We start from the raw sequence: 16,338 nt of genomic DNA on the forward strand, positions 1-16,338 counted from the left end.
TTTTAGCGTGGACACCTACTACACTAAGGTCATTTTAGTAAGAAATATTCTTTAAAATTGTACTTTCTAGACAAGTGGTAATGTTGTCAATCTCCAGTATAGAGGGGGCTTGATTATGTTATAAAACATTCTACAAAACTATATAGACAGGCCCTGTGGGCTTTGAAACCATATTTGCGTCTTTATAGTGGGAATCTTAAACTGTTCAGATTTAACATGGTATGAATTCTGTTGTAATCACATTGTGACTGGCTAGCAGTAGGATTCTGGGATAGTAGTCACACTTCAGATGTCATGAAGGCAATCGATACCCTGGATGTCGGTGTAAGAAAATAAAGCACCAATCTAAATACAGGCTTTGAAACCATTGTGAAGTGTTTTTCTTTCCTACCTGTGGAATGGCTGCACATGTTGGGGTTGTCATGCAGATTGATACTTTACCTCCTTAATGATGAATAATGTTCCAGGTATGCTTGGGAAACAATAGTTATGCTAATTAGTCTTAATTGAAAACTACTGTTAAGAACTACTTCTGATCTAAAATCAGTGAAAGGGATGCTCTGAATTGACATTCCTTGGCAGTGTTTGCATTTCAGTAATCTTAAATGGCTGTCATATCACATTAAGGTGTAAGTTCTTAATGCCTCTGCTGTTGCCAGTGGGGAGGTTCCACGCTCCAGTTATAACTTGTAATAGTGTATTTCTGCAAACCTTTCTTTCTTCTTTAGCTTTTTCCTTCCTGAAAAATGTTGGGTCCTTTCACACTACAAATGTTATGTTTAGGGTGATCCTGTTGTAATGTGTTTGGGGCATCATTGTGCTATAATGTTAGCATTTAAGGGATCATATTTGTGATGGGTCCTTTGATCTTCTCTCATCTTCTCAAATCCTTTTTTTTTCATTCTTATCTCATTTAGCCTTCCATCTAAATACCTAAGGAAAGAACCACATCCTAAATTTGTGTAATGATCAGTAAGGAGTTTATAGACATATATTTATAAGGAGTTTGTAGACATAAGTGTCAGTACCAGAGTGTTCCTAAACATCCTTCATTCAAGGAAGGAAAACATAATTATGAAAGATAGTGTAAGAGTGCACTTTATGAACTGTCCCATTCTATCAGTAGCTACATTTCTGTATTCAACCTCTGCTCCACTCGATACGCATGTTACAAGAGGGGAAAATCAGTAATGTTGGTCTTCCCTTGAATTACTGGTACAGAAGTGCTTCCACTTATGTTTTACGTTCATCTTGCTTCATTTCTTTCATCCTCTTGTCTTTTCAGTTTAAACTGTATCTATTAATTCAGTATAATTCCTGCTTGCTTGATATTATATGATATTATATATCATTATAAAAAAAAGCATGTCCTAATATCAGTCTCAGTCTAGCCTCCGAACTCTTTCTTGGCTTTTTATTTTAAATTGTCTTTTGTTAATCTTTGTTTAAATTGGGATGTTTCTACATTACTGTTCATTCTGTTCACAGTCTTTCACTTTGAATTGTAAGTACACTGGTATCCTCTCCTAGTAACACACTGCTGCTTCTCATTCACTGAGACAGATCTTGGTTCTCTACCCTCCAAAATATTTTTGACTTCTGTCAGCTTTTTCCTTATTGAAAAAGACTGAATTCTCTTAAATGAATTTCTGGTTGTATATAAGTAAACAAGTTTTAACAGACCTAACTGTTCCACTCTTATAGTGGAGCATAAATCTCATCACCAATTACGAATGTAACCTTCTAGTTAAGGTCCAAATGATATACCTTACTAGATCCCTACATGTTAAAGTCCCCCCTTTCTGAAGGGGTGATAAAACTTTGGATGTTACAGCACCTTCCCAAGTTACTTCTAACAATATTTTTAAAAATACATGAAATAAAGTACCCTCTAATTACCATGTCTATCGGTTTAATTAGAAATGTTTTAGCATTGCATAAAGAATGAATTTGTCACATATATTGTCTAAGTGCATCAAAAATGCATGACCTTGTAAATGCAACACTCATGTAAAACACACATGCAGCATGTTACTGTAACTAGTATTAGAACCTTGCCAAATGATTAATTCATGAGTACTTTCTGTTATGATCTGTATTATCAAACATTTGCCATCTTTTTTCCTTGTTGTTGTAGGTACCAACAGACAGGTGTTAGGTGGCTCTGGGAATTGCACTGCCAGCAGGCAGGAGGAATTCTGGGAGATGAGATGGGATTGGGCAAGACCATCCAGATAATTGCCTTCTTGGCAGGTCTGAGCTACAGCAAGATCAGGACTCGTGGTTCAAATTACAGGCAAGTGCTCCTCTGCAGACTGTCAGTCTGTGGAGCTCAATTAATATTTCATCAGATGTATTGCTGGTGGAGGAGGGTCCTGTGAATTATTAATGATATTTCAATTACATTATTCCTTTAATTCTTTTAGTGGGGAACATCAAAGGAAATTTTTTACGAGACAATGGAGCTGTAGGGCAGGAAAAATTAAACATGTAACACTTTTAATGAATTCCAGGCATTGATGCTTCATTTTGCAGATGAGCCACACTAGATATTTTGGGTCAATACCGTGTCTAAGGTTAGCTTACACAAATGGATTGTTTACAAACTCAATTACGTTAATATCAGTAGTTTACCCAATATGGAATTTTAAATTAGATGTAATACCTTTAGTTCCATTTATTAAATTTTACATTAAAATATTTGTTCTGGCAAGACACCAGGTGAATGCTTTACAGGAAATAACAAGCATATTCAGGATGAAAGTCAGAGCTTCTGATGGGTAAGGGAGCATCCTTGCAAAATCTTTTTTAAGACCAGAATAGATAGATCAACACACCTGTATTTTCTTCTGAAAGCCATTCTTTAGATTGACCAATCTTTCATATAACACCCCTTATTACTCCTTCTATGTACCACTGAGTAGTACCTAAAGAAGGAATTTATTCTTATCTGTGGATCAAACGGATTACCAGAAGAAATACTTTCATGTAAATCCTAGAATACCAAGTGCATGCATAATAGTACTAATACTTTGCAGTTTTATAGCACCTTCAATCTGAGGATCTCAAATTACTAAATAGGATTTACTCTAGAAAATAATGAAGAGTGATTTTCAGACTGAATTAAATCTTTTCCCTGTATAAAGACTATTTAGCATGGATAAAAATACTGTTAAAATGACTTACAAAATATAGCATCTTCCTAGAAAGATCTTACCCTCCTGTTGTTTTTACTAGCTAGAAGAAGATACAAGTATAGAAAACATTGCTACCTTTCTCTACTTAGAACTGAGCTAATAACTGGCATTTCCAAAAAAACGAAAAAAAATCACTACAAACAGAACTGAAGCCAAAAATTCTGGTAAATTTCAGCAAATTAAAAATCTATTTTAATTCAAATGAAGCAAGTCATTTGACCTGAACTGCTTTGTTTCTGGGCATTTAGATTGACAAAACAGGAGGAGTCAGTTATGGTGGTGATAGTGTCCATGTCTTCCTTTATAACCTTTTATAGCCCAGTGTGCAGAGCACTCACTTGGGATGTGGGAGACTTCAGTTCAAATTCTCCCTCTGCCTGATGTGGAGCAGTGATTTGAGCTTGGGGCTCCCACCTCCTAGCAGACTGTCCTAACCTCTGTGTAGGTATTCTGGGGTGGGGCATCTTCTCAACTCTCCTGTTGAAACTATTCTACTTTGTATCAATAATTAAATATTCATTGGAGCAGGGACTTAAACTTGGGTGTGCTAAATCCAAGGTGAGTGTTCTGACCACCAGGCTATTGTCATTTTCTCTCTCTCTCCTCCCTCCCCATTCCCACCCCAAAGTGACTATTGAAGTCTTTTATACAAGGTGGAACAGCTTCAACAGGAGAGATTGAGACACCTGCCCCAGAGAGGTACTTTGCCATCAGGTCATACAATTGGTGAAGCCTGTAGTTCTTTTCTTGTGCCCTTCCAGATAATGTAAATGGACGTATTCAATTATGTTGAGATAGTGCTGCTTTTTCATTACATGTGACAAAATAGTTGTTTCCAAATAATAATTATATGAACAAAGATATATTTACCCAATTGTCTTCAGTGATGTTTAGTTTGTGGCCCAATTTCTTTTTGAAGATAATTTGCCTTTGCTAAGCAGTAAGTACTGATAATGTACTGATTGATACCTTCAGCTAGTACTTGGAGTACTCAAGATGCTATCACATTTCAGATGCTGTAAAGATGACCTGACCAGAATTTTCTCTTTGGCCTTGGTAGTTGGGAGCAGAGAGAGATCTGCAAGTAGCATAATTGCTGGAGCATCAACATATGTTTATTGTCAAAACATGCTACTAGGAGTCAGGAAACCCTCCCTGACTCCCCCTCCCCCCTGCTCCCCCCTCACCATATCACACACAATTCCTTGCCTCAAATTATAATCCCAGTCATGCTATTTATTCACTGTGTCACCTTGAGTAATCACTTAAACTTTGCAGCCCACAGTAATTTTGCAAAATGCTTTTTAACAGTTGCTAATAGTATGTTCAGTTGCAGTAGAGTTAATAATGCAGGGAGTGCTAGTGTAGTCCAGCACCACCCTTGCTTGTCCTTACTTTCTTCTTTGTTGTTTTATATTGCAGTTATTAGTGAGCATAGTAGTGCTTTACAGGCAAATCAAAAGACAAAGTAAACACTGAAATTGGCATTATTAGGCAGAAGCTATGGAGGGATGGGGGGATGGTGACAGAAGTTGGAGGGAGATACTGCCTTTCTCAAGAAGAGCGAGCTATAAAAGATGCTGTGACAGTGTAGGTTGATCGTTAGTGTTGTCCTTTTATTAAAAAGAAAATTAAGTGTGTTTCGTTTCATTGGTGGAAATGGAGTTGATAGGCTTTGCAAAATGGGTTTGGAGGAGAACTTTGAAGAGGACACAGTGAGCATTAGATCGGGGAGGCATAACCTAACCTTCCTTTCTCCCTTTTAATCACAGATTCCAAGGCTAAAAGGGACCATTGCGATCATCTAGTCTGACCTAACACAGGCCAGAGAATTTCCCCAAATTAATTCCTAGAGCAGATCTTTTAGAAAAACACCCAATCTTGATTTAAAAAATGACTAGTGATGGAGAATCCACCATGACCCTTGGTAAATTGTACCGGTGGTTACTCTCACTATTAAAAATTTATGACTAATTTCCTTTCTGGATTTGTCTGGCTTCAACTTCTAGCCATTGAATTGTGTTACATCTTTGATTTCAAATTTTGTTCCTCACGGTGTAGGTACTTACAGACTGTGATCAAGTCACTTCTTATCCTTCTGTTTGTTAAACTAAATAGTTAGAGCTCCTTCATTCTTTCACTATCAGGTGTGTTTTTTAATATTTTAATAATTCTAATGGCTTTTCTCTGAACCCTGTCCAATTTATCAATATTCTTGAATTGTGGACGCCAGAACTGGAGACAGTATCACACCAGTGCCAAATATAGAGGTAAAATAACCTCTCTGCTCCTACTCAAGATTTCCCTGTTTGTTTATCTAAGGATTTTATTAGCCCTTTTGGCCACAGCATCGCACTGGAAGCTCATGTTTAGCTGATTATCCATCATGACCTGCAAATCTTTTTCAGAGTCACTGTATCCCAGGATAGAGTCCCCTATCCTATAAGTACTTTGCATGATGGATTTGACAGGGAGATCATGTTTCAGTAAAGACCACAATGGCTGGAACAATTTTCATGGTAAATGTGACCTCTACATGAGACAGCCTCTGTAAACCCTGGAGGCTCCATGGCCACAGGCAAGACAGATTGACCATATCCATATGACAGGCTCCCTCTAAAATGCACTATTTGGAGGAAGTCTATGGATAATTTACAATGCAGAAAGGACTTTCAGATATCTCTCTTTCCAACCATTTAACTATAAAAACATCCACCATGGGATGGGGAAACCCACAAAGAAGGACATCACAATGAAGGCAATAGAAGCAAAATTTTCCAAATTGGGTGTTTCAGGTTATGTCCTAAATAGAAATTGCCTCAATTTCAGAGTGCAGAGCAACCCCAGCCCATAGAGTGTCGCTGTGGTGGTGGAAGGGGTAGCCATTGAGGATGTGTTTATTATCTTAGATGGGTGTTTACTCAAGGTGGCTAGAGGTTGGCACTGCCACAGCTATGCTATTTTTAGCACACAAGCTCAGACAAAGCTAGTGTGGGTATGTCTTTTTGACGTTGGAATCACACCTCTAGCTCAAAGTGTAGACAACCTTAGAGACAGTAGGAGCTTCTGTACATTTTCTGTGGGAGCACCCACTGCCTCCAGTGAAGAAAGTGAGAAACTTTGCAAAGCTAGTAATTCCCTGGGAGGTGGGTTTAGGAGTTAGGGATCTATTATAATTACAACCCTCTAAGTACAAGATTCACAGGTCAATATTTTTCCTTTTTTTCCCCCCGGACCTCCTCAGGTAGCTAGAATGGATTTTCTCTAAACCTCCAAAACAATCTATCTTGATTGAAACAAAGCATGAGAAATTAGCTGCTGTGGTAATTTTGAGAGAGTGAAAATCCACTGAATATTGTATGGGTGTTTAAAGGCAAAGTGTCTTCTCAACACTGTCGGTAGCATCATAACAGCACTGAAGATGTTCAGTAATTGTCTGTTTTATATTAAGTAGGCCTCTGATAACTCCTTTGACTTGTATTATAAGACTTGATTTTTATTCTATGGTTGAACAAATCAGAAAATGATAGGATTTCATTAGTTCATTGATGAGCAGTCTAATTTCTGTTTGAAGTTTACAAAGGGGAATGCCACATTGAGCCTAAGGAAACAAAAAGCTACCCTTAAATTTGGGATTAGAAATGAAAACCTGCCTGCCCTCAGTAGGAATCCTTTGAGTGCGGCAGAAGTGCTAATAATAAGCAGCAGACTCAATCAATTAAGCATCAATATTCATATCCTGTGATCCATAATGAAAGAGTATGGTATATTGGATTATAGCTGAGATCTCTCATTAATATCATATTGTGGGGAAAAGGCTTCAATAAAAGAATGCTTGGTATATTAACCCAAGAACTAAATCAATTGTGATGAAAGTGCCCACAGGAACACAGTATCTCTTGACACTGAAACTGCCCCCTTTTGAGAGCCAAAGAACAAGCCGGGTTGCACACCTCTCCCTTCAATTGAAGCTGTTTGTGAGTTCTGGTTCAGTTTGTTTCCATAGTGTACAAAGTAAAATTAAATTGTTTTTTTAGCTCTTTTTGTTTTTAAACTGTTTAAACTTTTTTTGAAAACTCAAAATTGGGTGAACCTTTCTTGGGTTTGGGTTATATTAGACCTCCAAACTTTGCCCAGGTTTGTGAACAAACTTAAACTGATTTTTTTTAATGAACCCTCCTCTTTTCACAGGAGTTCCAGGGAGGAGTTCAGTTTCAGCTAATTGTTTTACAGGTTTTTCATCAGAAGCTTCCCAGCTGAGTTTTACTTTGAAATGAACTTCCAAGGGAGAGTAGGTGCAGCCCAAACACCTGTGAAGTGGAACAGATAACAAAATTGATCAAAACCCGTACAAACCAAAACTGTCAAGCTTTACTCAGCTGGGGATATTTTTGGTTTTGAGTTTGTAGCATGGGCAGAGAGGAGTTAAGTAAACACTGCCCAAGTGCTGTACCTTGTTTTCTGAATCAATTTTAAATACTACTTCAGCTGCTCGAGTCTGTCTACTTCAATTGTTAAAAATGCAATTTGGGCCCATCCACACTGGTTGACTAAACACTTACCTCATGTGGTTATAAAGAAACTGCTAAAGTACAAGTGTAGAGGGGACAAAAGATGGATTAGCAACATCTGACATGGATTATGTGGTGACTGAGCAATAGAGTGCAAGAGAATTACAATAATTAGAGATTATTCTAAATCTGTTGAGAGTGCTTGTTTATAATGAGGAGCATGTGTTCCTTCTGCTGTTTGTGATTAAACATTTGAATAGCCCATCACTTTAACTTTGCATGGAGTTTTTCAGGTTTAAAAAAATAAACAAATAGTGGTCCCTGCCTGAAGAGTTTACAGTCTGAAGAAGGATGGCCCAGTGCACTAAATTAAGGCACTAGGTTAGGACTTGGAGGTGGCAGGATTCAGGCCACAGACTTCCTGTGTGACCTTAGGCAAGTCATTTAGTCTCTTTGTGCCTCAATTCCCCATCTGTACAATGGAAATAATAGCCTTTCCCTACCTCACAGGGGTGTAGTGAGGCTAATTACATTAGCGATTGTGAGGTGCTCAAACACCACAGGATTGGAACCACGAAAGTACCTAAAACAGATTAATTAGAGAGAGAGAGAGCCTGAAGATAGCAAAGGAAGTGTGTAGGCAGAAGAGGTGCAAGAATTTAAAGTAAGTGTATTATAGCAGGTGAATCTTATTTATTCTTTTTATTTTTAAATAGACTGAGGTGGGGAAGGAGGAAGAGGAATCATCACAGGAATGGAAGCTGATGTTGGGGAGCAAGGGCTATTAGCGCACAGACATTTTTGCATGCAGAGAGGTATCAGTGGCTGGGGCTGGGAGAGAATGAAGTAGAGAAATGAGGCTAGAAGTATAAAATGAGCAGCATCTCTTGTCATTCTGGAAACGTGTACATTAAATAATCAAAATCCTTCATAAAATGTCATCTGTTTCTGAGGAACTGTACTGTTTGAGACCAATATCTTTTGTCTGTGGCTGTCTTAGTTTGTTTCCTTCCTGGCTGTTTATCAGTAATCTAGAAGTGTGTTGTGATTTCTCTGCAGTCTCTGGAAGCTAATACCTCTTGAAATTCACATGAACATTTTTCACAGAATGATCACTTTCATATCTGACCTTTCAGTCCTTGTCCTGAAAGGAAATCATGCATAATCCCTTCAGAAGACCAACCTAGGAGCTTAAATTCATAACTCTTCTAGACACTAAAAATCATGCACTTAATAGAGATACTGCTTTTACATCTCATTCCAACAATCTGTAACCCACTAACCCTCCTTTGTCCTATGACTGCAGTGGTGTGAATTGTCCAATTCATCTAGAATGGTTTCTTGCAACATGTGTTAACTCCTTATCTGTTCCACCTGGTATTTAGCTTCTTCCCAGACCTGAAGAACATTTAAGTGGCGCTTGAAGCTTGTCTCTTACACCAGGAGAATTTGGTGCAATAAAACTCCTTACCTCACCCACTCTGTGTATAAGAAGATGCTTGAGAGAATGTAACACCCTCCCTCGCCTCCCCCCCCCCCCAAGCCAGCCTGCAAGTAACAATGTTATTGGCAGTTGATAATGTTGGTTCTCCTAAAGCAGGGGTGGGGAACGTGGGGAACCCTGCCGCCGTTTGCCCCTTTTCGGCGGCGGGGGGACTTCGGCGGCGGGCACTGCCCCCCGCCCCCCACGGAACCCCGCCGCCGCCGTGAAACCCCGCCGCTGCCGAATTCTCCCCCGAAGCCAGGGCCACCATCAGGCCCTTGGCATAAAAAAGGTTCCCCACCCCTGTCTTAAGAGACATCATGCATCCTAAATCTGATTTGCATTACCACAGTACCCTTTCACTATTTTGTTTGGAGCTTTTCTATTTCTGTATTTATATTGATAAATGCATCCATTAACTGTTCAACTGTTGTAGCTGTACCCCTTTCATCATGCTTTAAAAAAAAAAAAATGCCAGTCAATTTCCTTAGCTCGCATATTCTACTTGAACTATTTAGTGTATGTTGGGTTATTTTAAAGGGTCATTTAATATAGCACATTTATTTCACATTAATGTTTTCTTCCTGAATGCTTTATTTTAGGTTTAAAGGTTTGGGCCCAACGGTGATTGTGTGTCCAACAACAGTGATGCATCAGTGGGTGAAAGAATTTCACACTTGGTGGCCCCCCTTTAGAGTTGCAGTTCTACATGAAACTGGCTCTTACACCAACAAAAAAGTAAGATTTGAGAAGTGTGTGTGTACTTTGTGTTATATCAGTACATAAGGTAGTATATCCATTATTTCTGAAGATTTGTGTGATTCTTATCTTTTTTTAAATTGTGTTTTATCCTTTAAGTTTAAAATGTTCTCACTGATGTGCATATATTCTCTGGGAAACTCAATGAAAAAAAGTGATGACAAAACCATAATGTAACCACGATGTGTGTATTGGTCTTAATGTTAATGTGTGCTTCCAGAGTGAGCAGTGCTCTCGGACAGAATTTATTGTGCATCATGCCATTGGTCATAATACTCCGACATGCTAAAAACCATCCCAGACCCCTATCAATATGCCCTGAGGGAAGGAAATCCTTCTTGATGTCATATTTGAGGATTCCTTTAACCATGTGCATGTGAGGAAGAATTCCCATAGCATGTCATATAATGCTCTTTATACCCTAAAGTATTGGTGTAAAGTAAAGTATTGGTGATGACCATGTAATATTCAACTGTCTTTCTTGAATCTTGTCACATTGAATTCTTCTATCTCCAGAGGAAAAAATTTCCAAACACAGCTTACGTTCTGATGGAGGGAGAGAGTGGCCCTTGCATGAGTTTAACCTAAACTTCTTTAGCTTAGTTTAATTTCTAGGAGTCGATGTTTTCCTTTTGATCTCTTCTAACATCCTTATCCAAAGCAATGCAATCATCTCTAGGTACTTCTATAGCACAGTACAAGTCCACGTGCACATGCTGAGCACAATAAATTCCTCTTCTTCAAAGTGTAGCTCAACACAGAAAGATGCTGGGTATTCTCAACCTGCTCTGAGTTCATTGTAGTCTTGAACATTTGAGTAACTCTTTTCTGTACATTCTCATAGAGGTAAAGTGCTCTCAAGTAAGTGCTTCCCATTGTGCAAGACCATGGTGTAATTGTTTCCTTTGTCTTGTATATAATTAGGAAACTGTACATGAAATTATTAGTCTTCTTTGCTGCAGCTGATCAATGTATCTAGGAATCTGTTTGTGTACAGACTACTGGTACTGGTGAATTCTTCCATGAAGCTATCTTGCATCAGAAGAGCATTGATCCAATCTTTAATTCATTTTGCCTACATACACAGAGTTCTTTTTTTTTATTATTTATTTGGTTATTATCTCAGTTTAAATCAACGGGTCTTACTTCTTCAAAGCTATGACTGTAACTTTTTTATCAGACAATGTCTTTGCTACTCAGTCACCTTCTGGAGTAAACTTTAATATTATATAATTTTATTCCATTTCTTAAAGTGATGAAATCCATTTCATATGAAGTTTCAATATTTGGTACTTGTCAGAAAGGAAATGAGAGGAAAAATTAGAGTTTTGTTTTCGGCTTCTGTTTCAACTGCTTAAATGAATTTGCAGAATTCAGTAAACCATTTTTAAATTTCTCTTTAAATATTTATTAAATTTCTTGTAATAATATTTAAATGGCCTGGAGCTTAATTGGATTTGATTAAATGTATTGTGAAATAATCGATACAATTACAGAACACAGCAAAAAATGAACAGCACACTGAGAAATGTGCTAATAGCTTCCAGTTGTTCAATTAACTCAGCATGTCTTCATTCAAGCCCTAAAAGGCTACTGACCACAATAATGTGCTTGCATGTCTTCCTAAATTAAATCATGCATACTTATTTTAGTGTGTTTGTTAATTAATGAACCTGTCTAATTTACACAGAATTTCCACAAGCAGGAAGAGGGGTACACTGAAGACTTCAGGACTCCCCATTCTGTCCCATCAGCTAAATAATCAACAGTTCAAATACCCTCTGGGTATGTGTAATGAAATTAATCCCTGTGTAAAATCTGTTTGGCCTTCAGTGGGCTTGGAGTGAAGGAAACAGTTTCTATTACCATTTCAGCAAGACAAATACAATTTACAACATCATGAAATCTGACACTGTAAAATAAGCAGTTCATTAGACCTGTTCTCTCCTATTTCAAATCCCTCCTCAGCACACACTTAATCTCTGAAGCCTGGGAGTGCTGATCTATTACCTATAAAAATTTACAAAACAGTAATGTGGTGATTCCATCTCTTGATCACCTGTGACCTTATATGTAGTCTGCTATTCATCTGTTCAGATTGTATAGTGTTTGGTTCAGGAACATTGTGGGTCATGGAGGAAAGAAGCAGCAGCTGGGTTAAATGGGAAAGACCATTTAACCTGTGTTTTTCCAAACAGTTTGCAGCGAATCTGAGATCATTTGGATGAAATATAAAACTCAGGAATTCCCATTTATGATCATTGACAATACCGTGGTCATTTTGTGATGATAAAGGTTGTTAACCTTGGAGTCCAAGTAAAAATCAAATTTGATAATTACATCCTCCTCTCTGAATTCAACCTGCAGTTTCAACTGGATATAATGTTCCTGCACAGCCCATCTATGCAATGTTATCATGTGCTATTAGATATTGTGTATTCTGTGGTGTCCAACCCTAGAAAGAGTTTCATTTCAGTGATAGGTGAAATGATGCCTGGATACACAAAGTGCTTTGAGATCTTTCAGGATGAAAGAGGCTGAAGAAATAAGCCCAGTATTGAACGTCATAAATAATGCTCCATTTATGGTGTAGAATAAAGGCTTTGTACAGGAGAGAATAACATAAAATACTGGTCGCATTAGCTCTGTCTCCTGTCAGCTCAGGCTCTTATAATCCTTTGCAGCCCTATAGAACCCTAGAAATGTAGAGCTGGAGGGGCCCTCAAGCCCAACCCCCTGGGCTGAGGCAGGACTAAGTAAACTGGGACCATCCCTGACAAGTGTTTGTCCAACCTGTTCTTAAAAACTTCCAATGATAGGGATTCCCTTGGAAGCCTATTCCAGAGCTTTATATACCCTTATAGTTAGAAAGTTTCTCCTAATATCTAATCTAAATCTCCCTTGCTGCAGGTTTGAGCCCATTACTTCCTGTCTTTCCTTCAGAGGACATGGAGAACAATTGATCACCATCCTCTTTATAACAGCCTTTAAGACTGTTATGAGATCCCTCCTCAATCTTCTTTTCTCAAGGCTAAACATGCCCAGTTTTTTCAATGTTTCCTCATAGATCAGGTTTTCTCTAAACTTTTTATCATTTTTGTTGCTCTCCTTTGGACTCTTTCCAATTTATCTACATCTTTTCCAAAGCATGGCACCCAGAATTAGACATGGTACTCTTGCTAAGGCTTCACTAGCCCTGAATAGAGTGGGAATTACCTCCTGTGTCTTACCCATGACACTCCTGTTATTACAACCCATAATGATATTAGCCTTTTTCCCAACTGCATCACATTGTTGACTCATATTCAATTAATGATCCACTGTGAAACCAGATCCTCCTCAGCAGTACTACCACCTAGCCAGCTATTCCTCATTTTGTAGCTGTGCATTTGATTTTTTTCTTAAGTGAAATTCTTTGCACTTGTGTTTATTGAATTTCACCACGTTGAATTCAGAGCAATTCTCCAGTTTGTCAAGGTCATCCTGTATTCTTATCCTGTCCTCCAAAGTGCTTGCAATCCCTGCCAGCTTTATGTCATCTGCAGATTTTATAAGCATACTCTGCACTCCATTATCCAAGTCATTTAATGAAAATATTGACAAATACCAGACCCAGAAATAATCCCCTGTGGGATCCCACTGGATACGCCCTCCCATTTTGACAGTGAGCCATTGATAACTATTCTGAGTATAGTCTTTTCAACCTTATAGTTATTTCATCTAGACCATGTTTGCTTATGAGTATAACATGTGGAATTGTGCCAAAAGCATTACTAATATCAACATATATCTTATCTACTGCTTTCCCCTTATCCACTAGGCCAGTAACTTTCTCAAAGAAGGAAATTAAGTTATTTGGCATGATTTGTTCTGGACATATCTATGCTGGGTACTCCTTATAACCCCATGAGCTACAACCTAACATCAAAGAACATTCTCACATGGAGCCTTAGGGGGAAAATGAGCAAAGTCATGTGCAAGACTTAACAGACAAAGCAAGAGAAAGTTTAGTTAACTAAGCACATCACTAAAATGTACAAACGAGATCTTGCAGCATAGAGATTCTTACTACATAACCAAAAAAGCTATAAAAGTCAAAATGGTCCAATTCAGATTACTCCAACAGTCTAACTTTAAAAACTGCCTAACAGAAATTTCATATTGAGAATTTTTATATGGTGTTACAAGGCCAGAATCTGAAGTTCAGAAAAAAGAAAAAAAGCTGTAGTATTGGCGACTAAGTTTTGAACTGTGCAAAATCAGTCTTTCAGATCTGCTATACTCATCCGCTCATCCAGGGATAATATATGTTTTGAGGGTATAGGAGGTTACGTTGGTTTTTCTTAACCACCAACACCATTGTAAAAGAAGTGGAGCATAAAGCTTTCCAATAGCGCACTTCTTCACTGGGAAAAGGAGAGAGTGGGAAAGACTTCCTCACCCTATAAAATTCTGAGTAAGTAGAGCACCCAAGTACAGGTTGGAGCACAACATGTTAAAGTTTCAGAGTCTAATCAGCATTCCTGTTTGAGGCAACTGAATAGCAGAATAGCCCACACGTAAGTGCACAGGAGCATAGTTACATGCACTCCCAAGACAGAAAGGCCAGCAGATTCTGACCTGACAACTTAACATGCAATGCCAGATTCTGAAATCAAAGCACTGCTAATGTCTCTCTGCAGTGAACCCATAGGCAGTTGTTGCTCAATTTATAAAGAAATATTCCGTCAGAAAACAGGCCAAAGGCAACTTGCACTGCAAAAAAAAAAAAAAAAAAGACCCAATCCATAGAAATGATTAGCTGCAATATAGTTTCATTCTTTTAAAAAGTGACTTGTCTCTTCAAAAAAAGAATTACTTTTTTCCCCACCATGCTCCATACACATTGGTATGGTTCCCTAGAGATCCTGTTTAAAATCTAATATCCATTTACATGGCACTGTATAGAATCTGCACAAGCACCTTCCCACCTGAGAATCTTTAAGTGCTTTGCAAACATCAATTAAGCCTTGTACTACTACTGTAACATAGGTATTGTCCTGTTGTAAATATAGGGAAAACCTTGGTTCAAAGGTAGCCAGGGCCTGGAACTAAATTCTTTTCTCAATACGGAAATAAACTAAATGGCAAGCAACAGCAAATAGTGTCTCATTAAATATATAGTACTCTCTCTAACTATTCTTATTGCAACTTTTACTAGATTTAAAGACTGTGTCCTATTGAAGCCTTTTCGTAGTGCCATTTAGACTGTTTTGGGGGGCACATAGCAAAGAGGTTTTATAAGTTGAATTTACTGATCTCTATCTTAATTGTTAGTTATGAGCTAATGAAAAGAGTGCTGGAAAAGGCAGTTCTGATTGACAGATGGTATATGGTTGAGTGATTATATATTTATTTTCCGGGAAGGTTCACATTTGTTTTATAACTACATATCAGAATCTTGGGGAAATAGTAGCACTGCTTGTTCATGGTCTGCTTTAGTGAAGATTTGTTCCTTTTTTTCCCATTCATGAACATAGGCTGTATTCCAGCAAAACCATACAATATAACACTTAGATATTCAGCAGGAGGAGAATGTGTTTAGTTAGAGGCATTTCTGTGGAGCTCATCATCAGAAATAAGATATGGCCAAAAAAACCATTAGTCGCTGCTTGTCAAAATGCTGTCCTGTCTTGGACACTAGAATCATCTTAATTGGGGGGCGCTAGATAATCAGTCTTTCACCCTGATTTAGGGGGGAAAAAGATGCTTGTTTCAAGTTTGAAGGCAGAAAATACTACTATATATTGAATAAAAATGCAAGATTTTTTTAAAAAAGTTTTCTCGTTTCATCATTGTTTCTTATCTGTGTCACCGTCTCTTTTAAGACCAGAACTCAGAATTTCAAACCTAATTAACCACCACTTAACCCTTTGGCATTAGATGAATTTGTCCACATTAAGCAAAACTTATTCTAACGCTGTCCCAGTTAAGCAGCAGTCATTGCTGTGCACTATCATTAGACTAAATTGGTTCCCTGAGACATCCCGGTAAAGCAAACATCGCTATTAAGTACATCTTAATTTAAGCAAAATAAAGAGTATTGTGTGCAAATTGCAAACTAAAGACTACAAATACACCAGCTGATAAAGTAGCATGAATTCTAAAATGCTTCAGCATTAGAACAGGATATATCAACATTTAACATTTAAATCTATGAAAATATTCTTCCTTTTAAATTATTTTAAGAGCTGTAACTAACTCTACGCAACCTTAAGTATTCACTGGATACATTGAAATGATAGGTAATAAATGTTGTAGTATGCATTGTTAAAATTGTGTTTGCTGTGTTTTTCTTCTTTGTCAGCACAAATCCTTGTTTATTAAAGATTTAGCTTGAAGGAAATTT

General features: G+C 37.8%; 1 protein-coding gene across 1 annotated transcript in view; it reads left to right on the top strand.

Moving 5' to 3' along the window:
* The window catches only part of ERCC6 (ERCC excision repair 6, chromatin remodeling factor), a 72,464-nt gene that overhangs the window by 31,412 nt on the left and 24,714 nt on the right, over window positions 1–16,338 (top strand). The window contains exons 6-7 of the mRNA XM_067538865.1: window positions 2,138–2,296; window positions 9,794–9,929. Of these exons, the coding sequence (XP_067394966.1) occupies window positions 2,138–2,296; window positions 9,794–9,929 (295 nt within the window). The remainder of the gene's footprint in view (window positions 1–2,137; window positions 2,297–9,793; window positions 9,930–16,338) is intronic.

This window comes from Emydura macquarii, unplaced genomic scaffold (genome assembly GCF_026122565.2).
Source record: "Emydura macquarii macquarii isolate MOO-44397 ecotype Brisbane River unplaced genomic scaffold, CSIRO-AGI_Emac_v2 contig_67, whole genome shotgun sequence".
In the NCBI taxonomy this organism is placed as follows: Eukaryota; Metazoa; Chordata; order Testudines; family Chelidae; genus Emydura; species Emydura macquarii.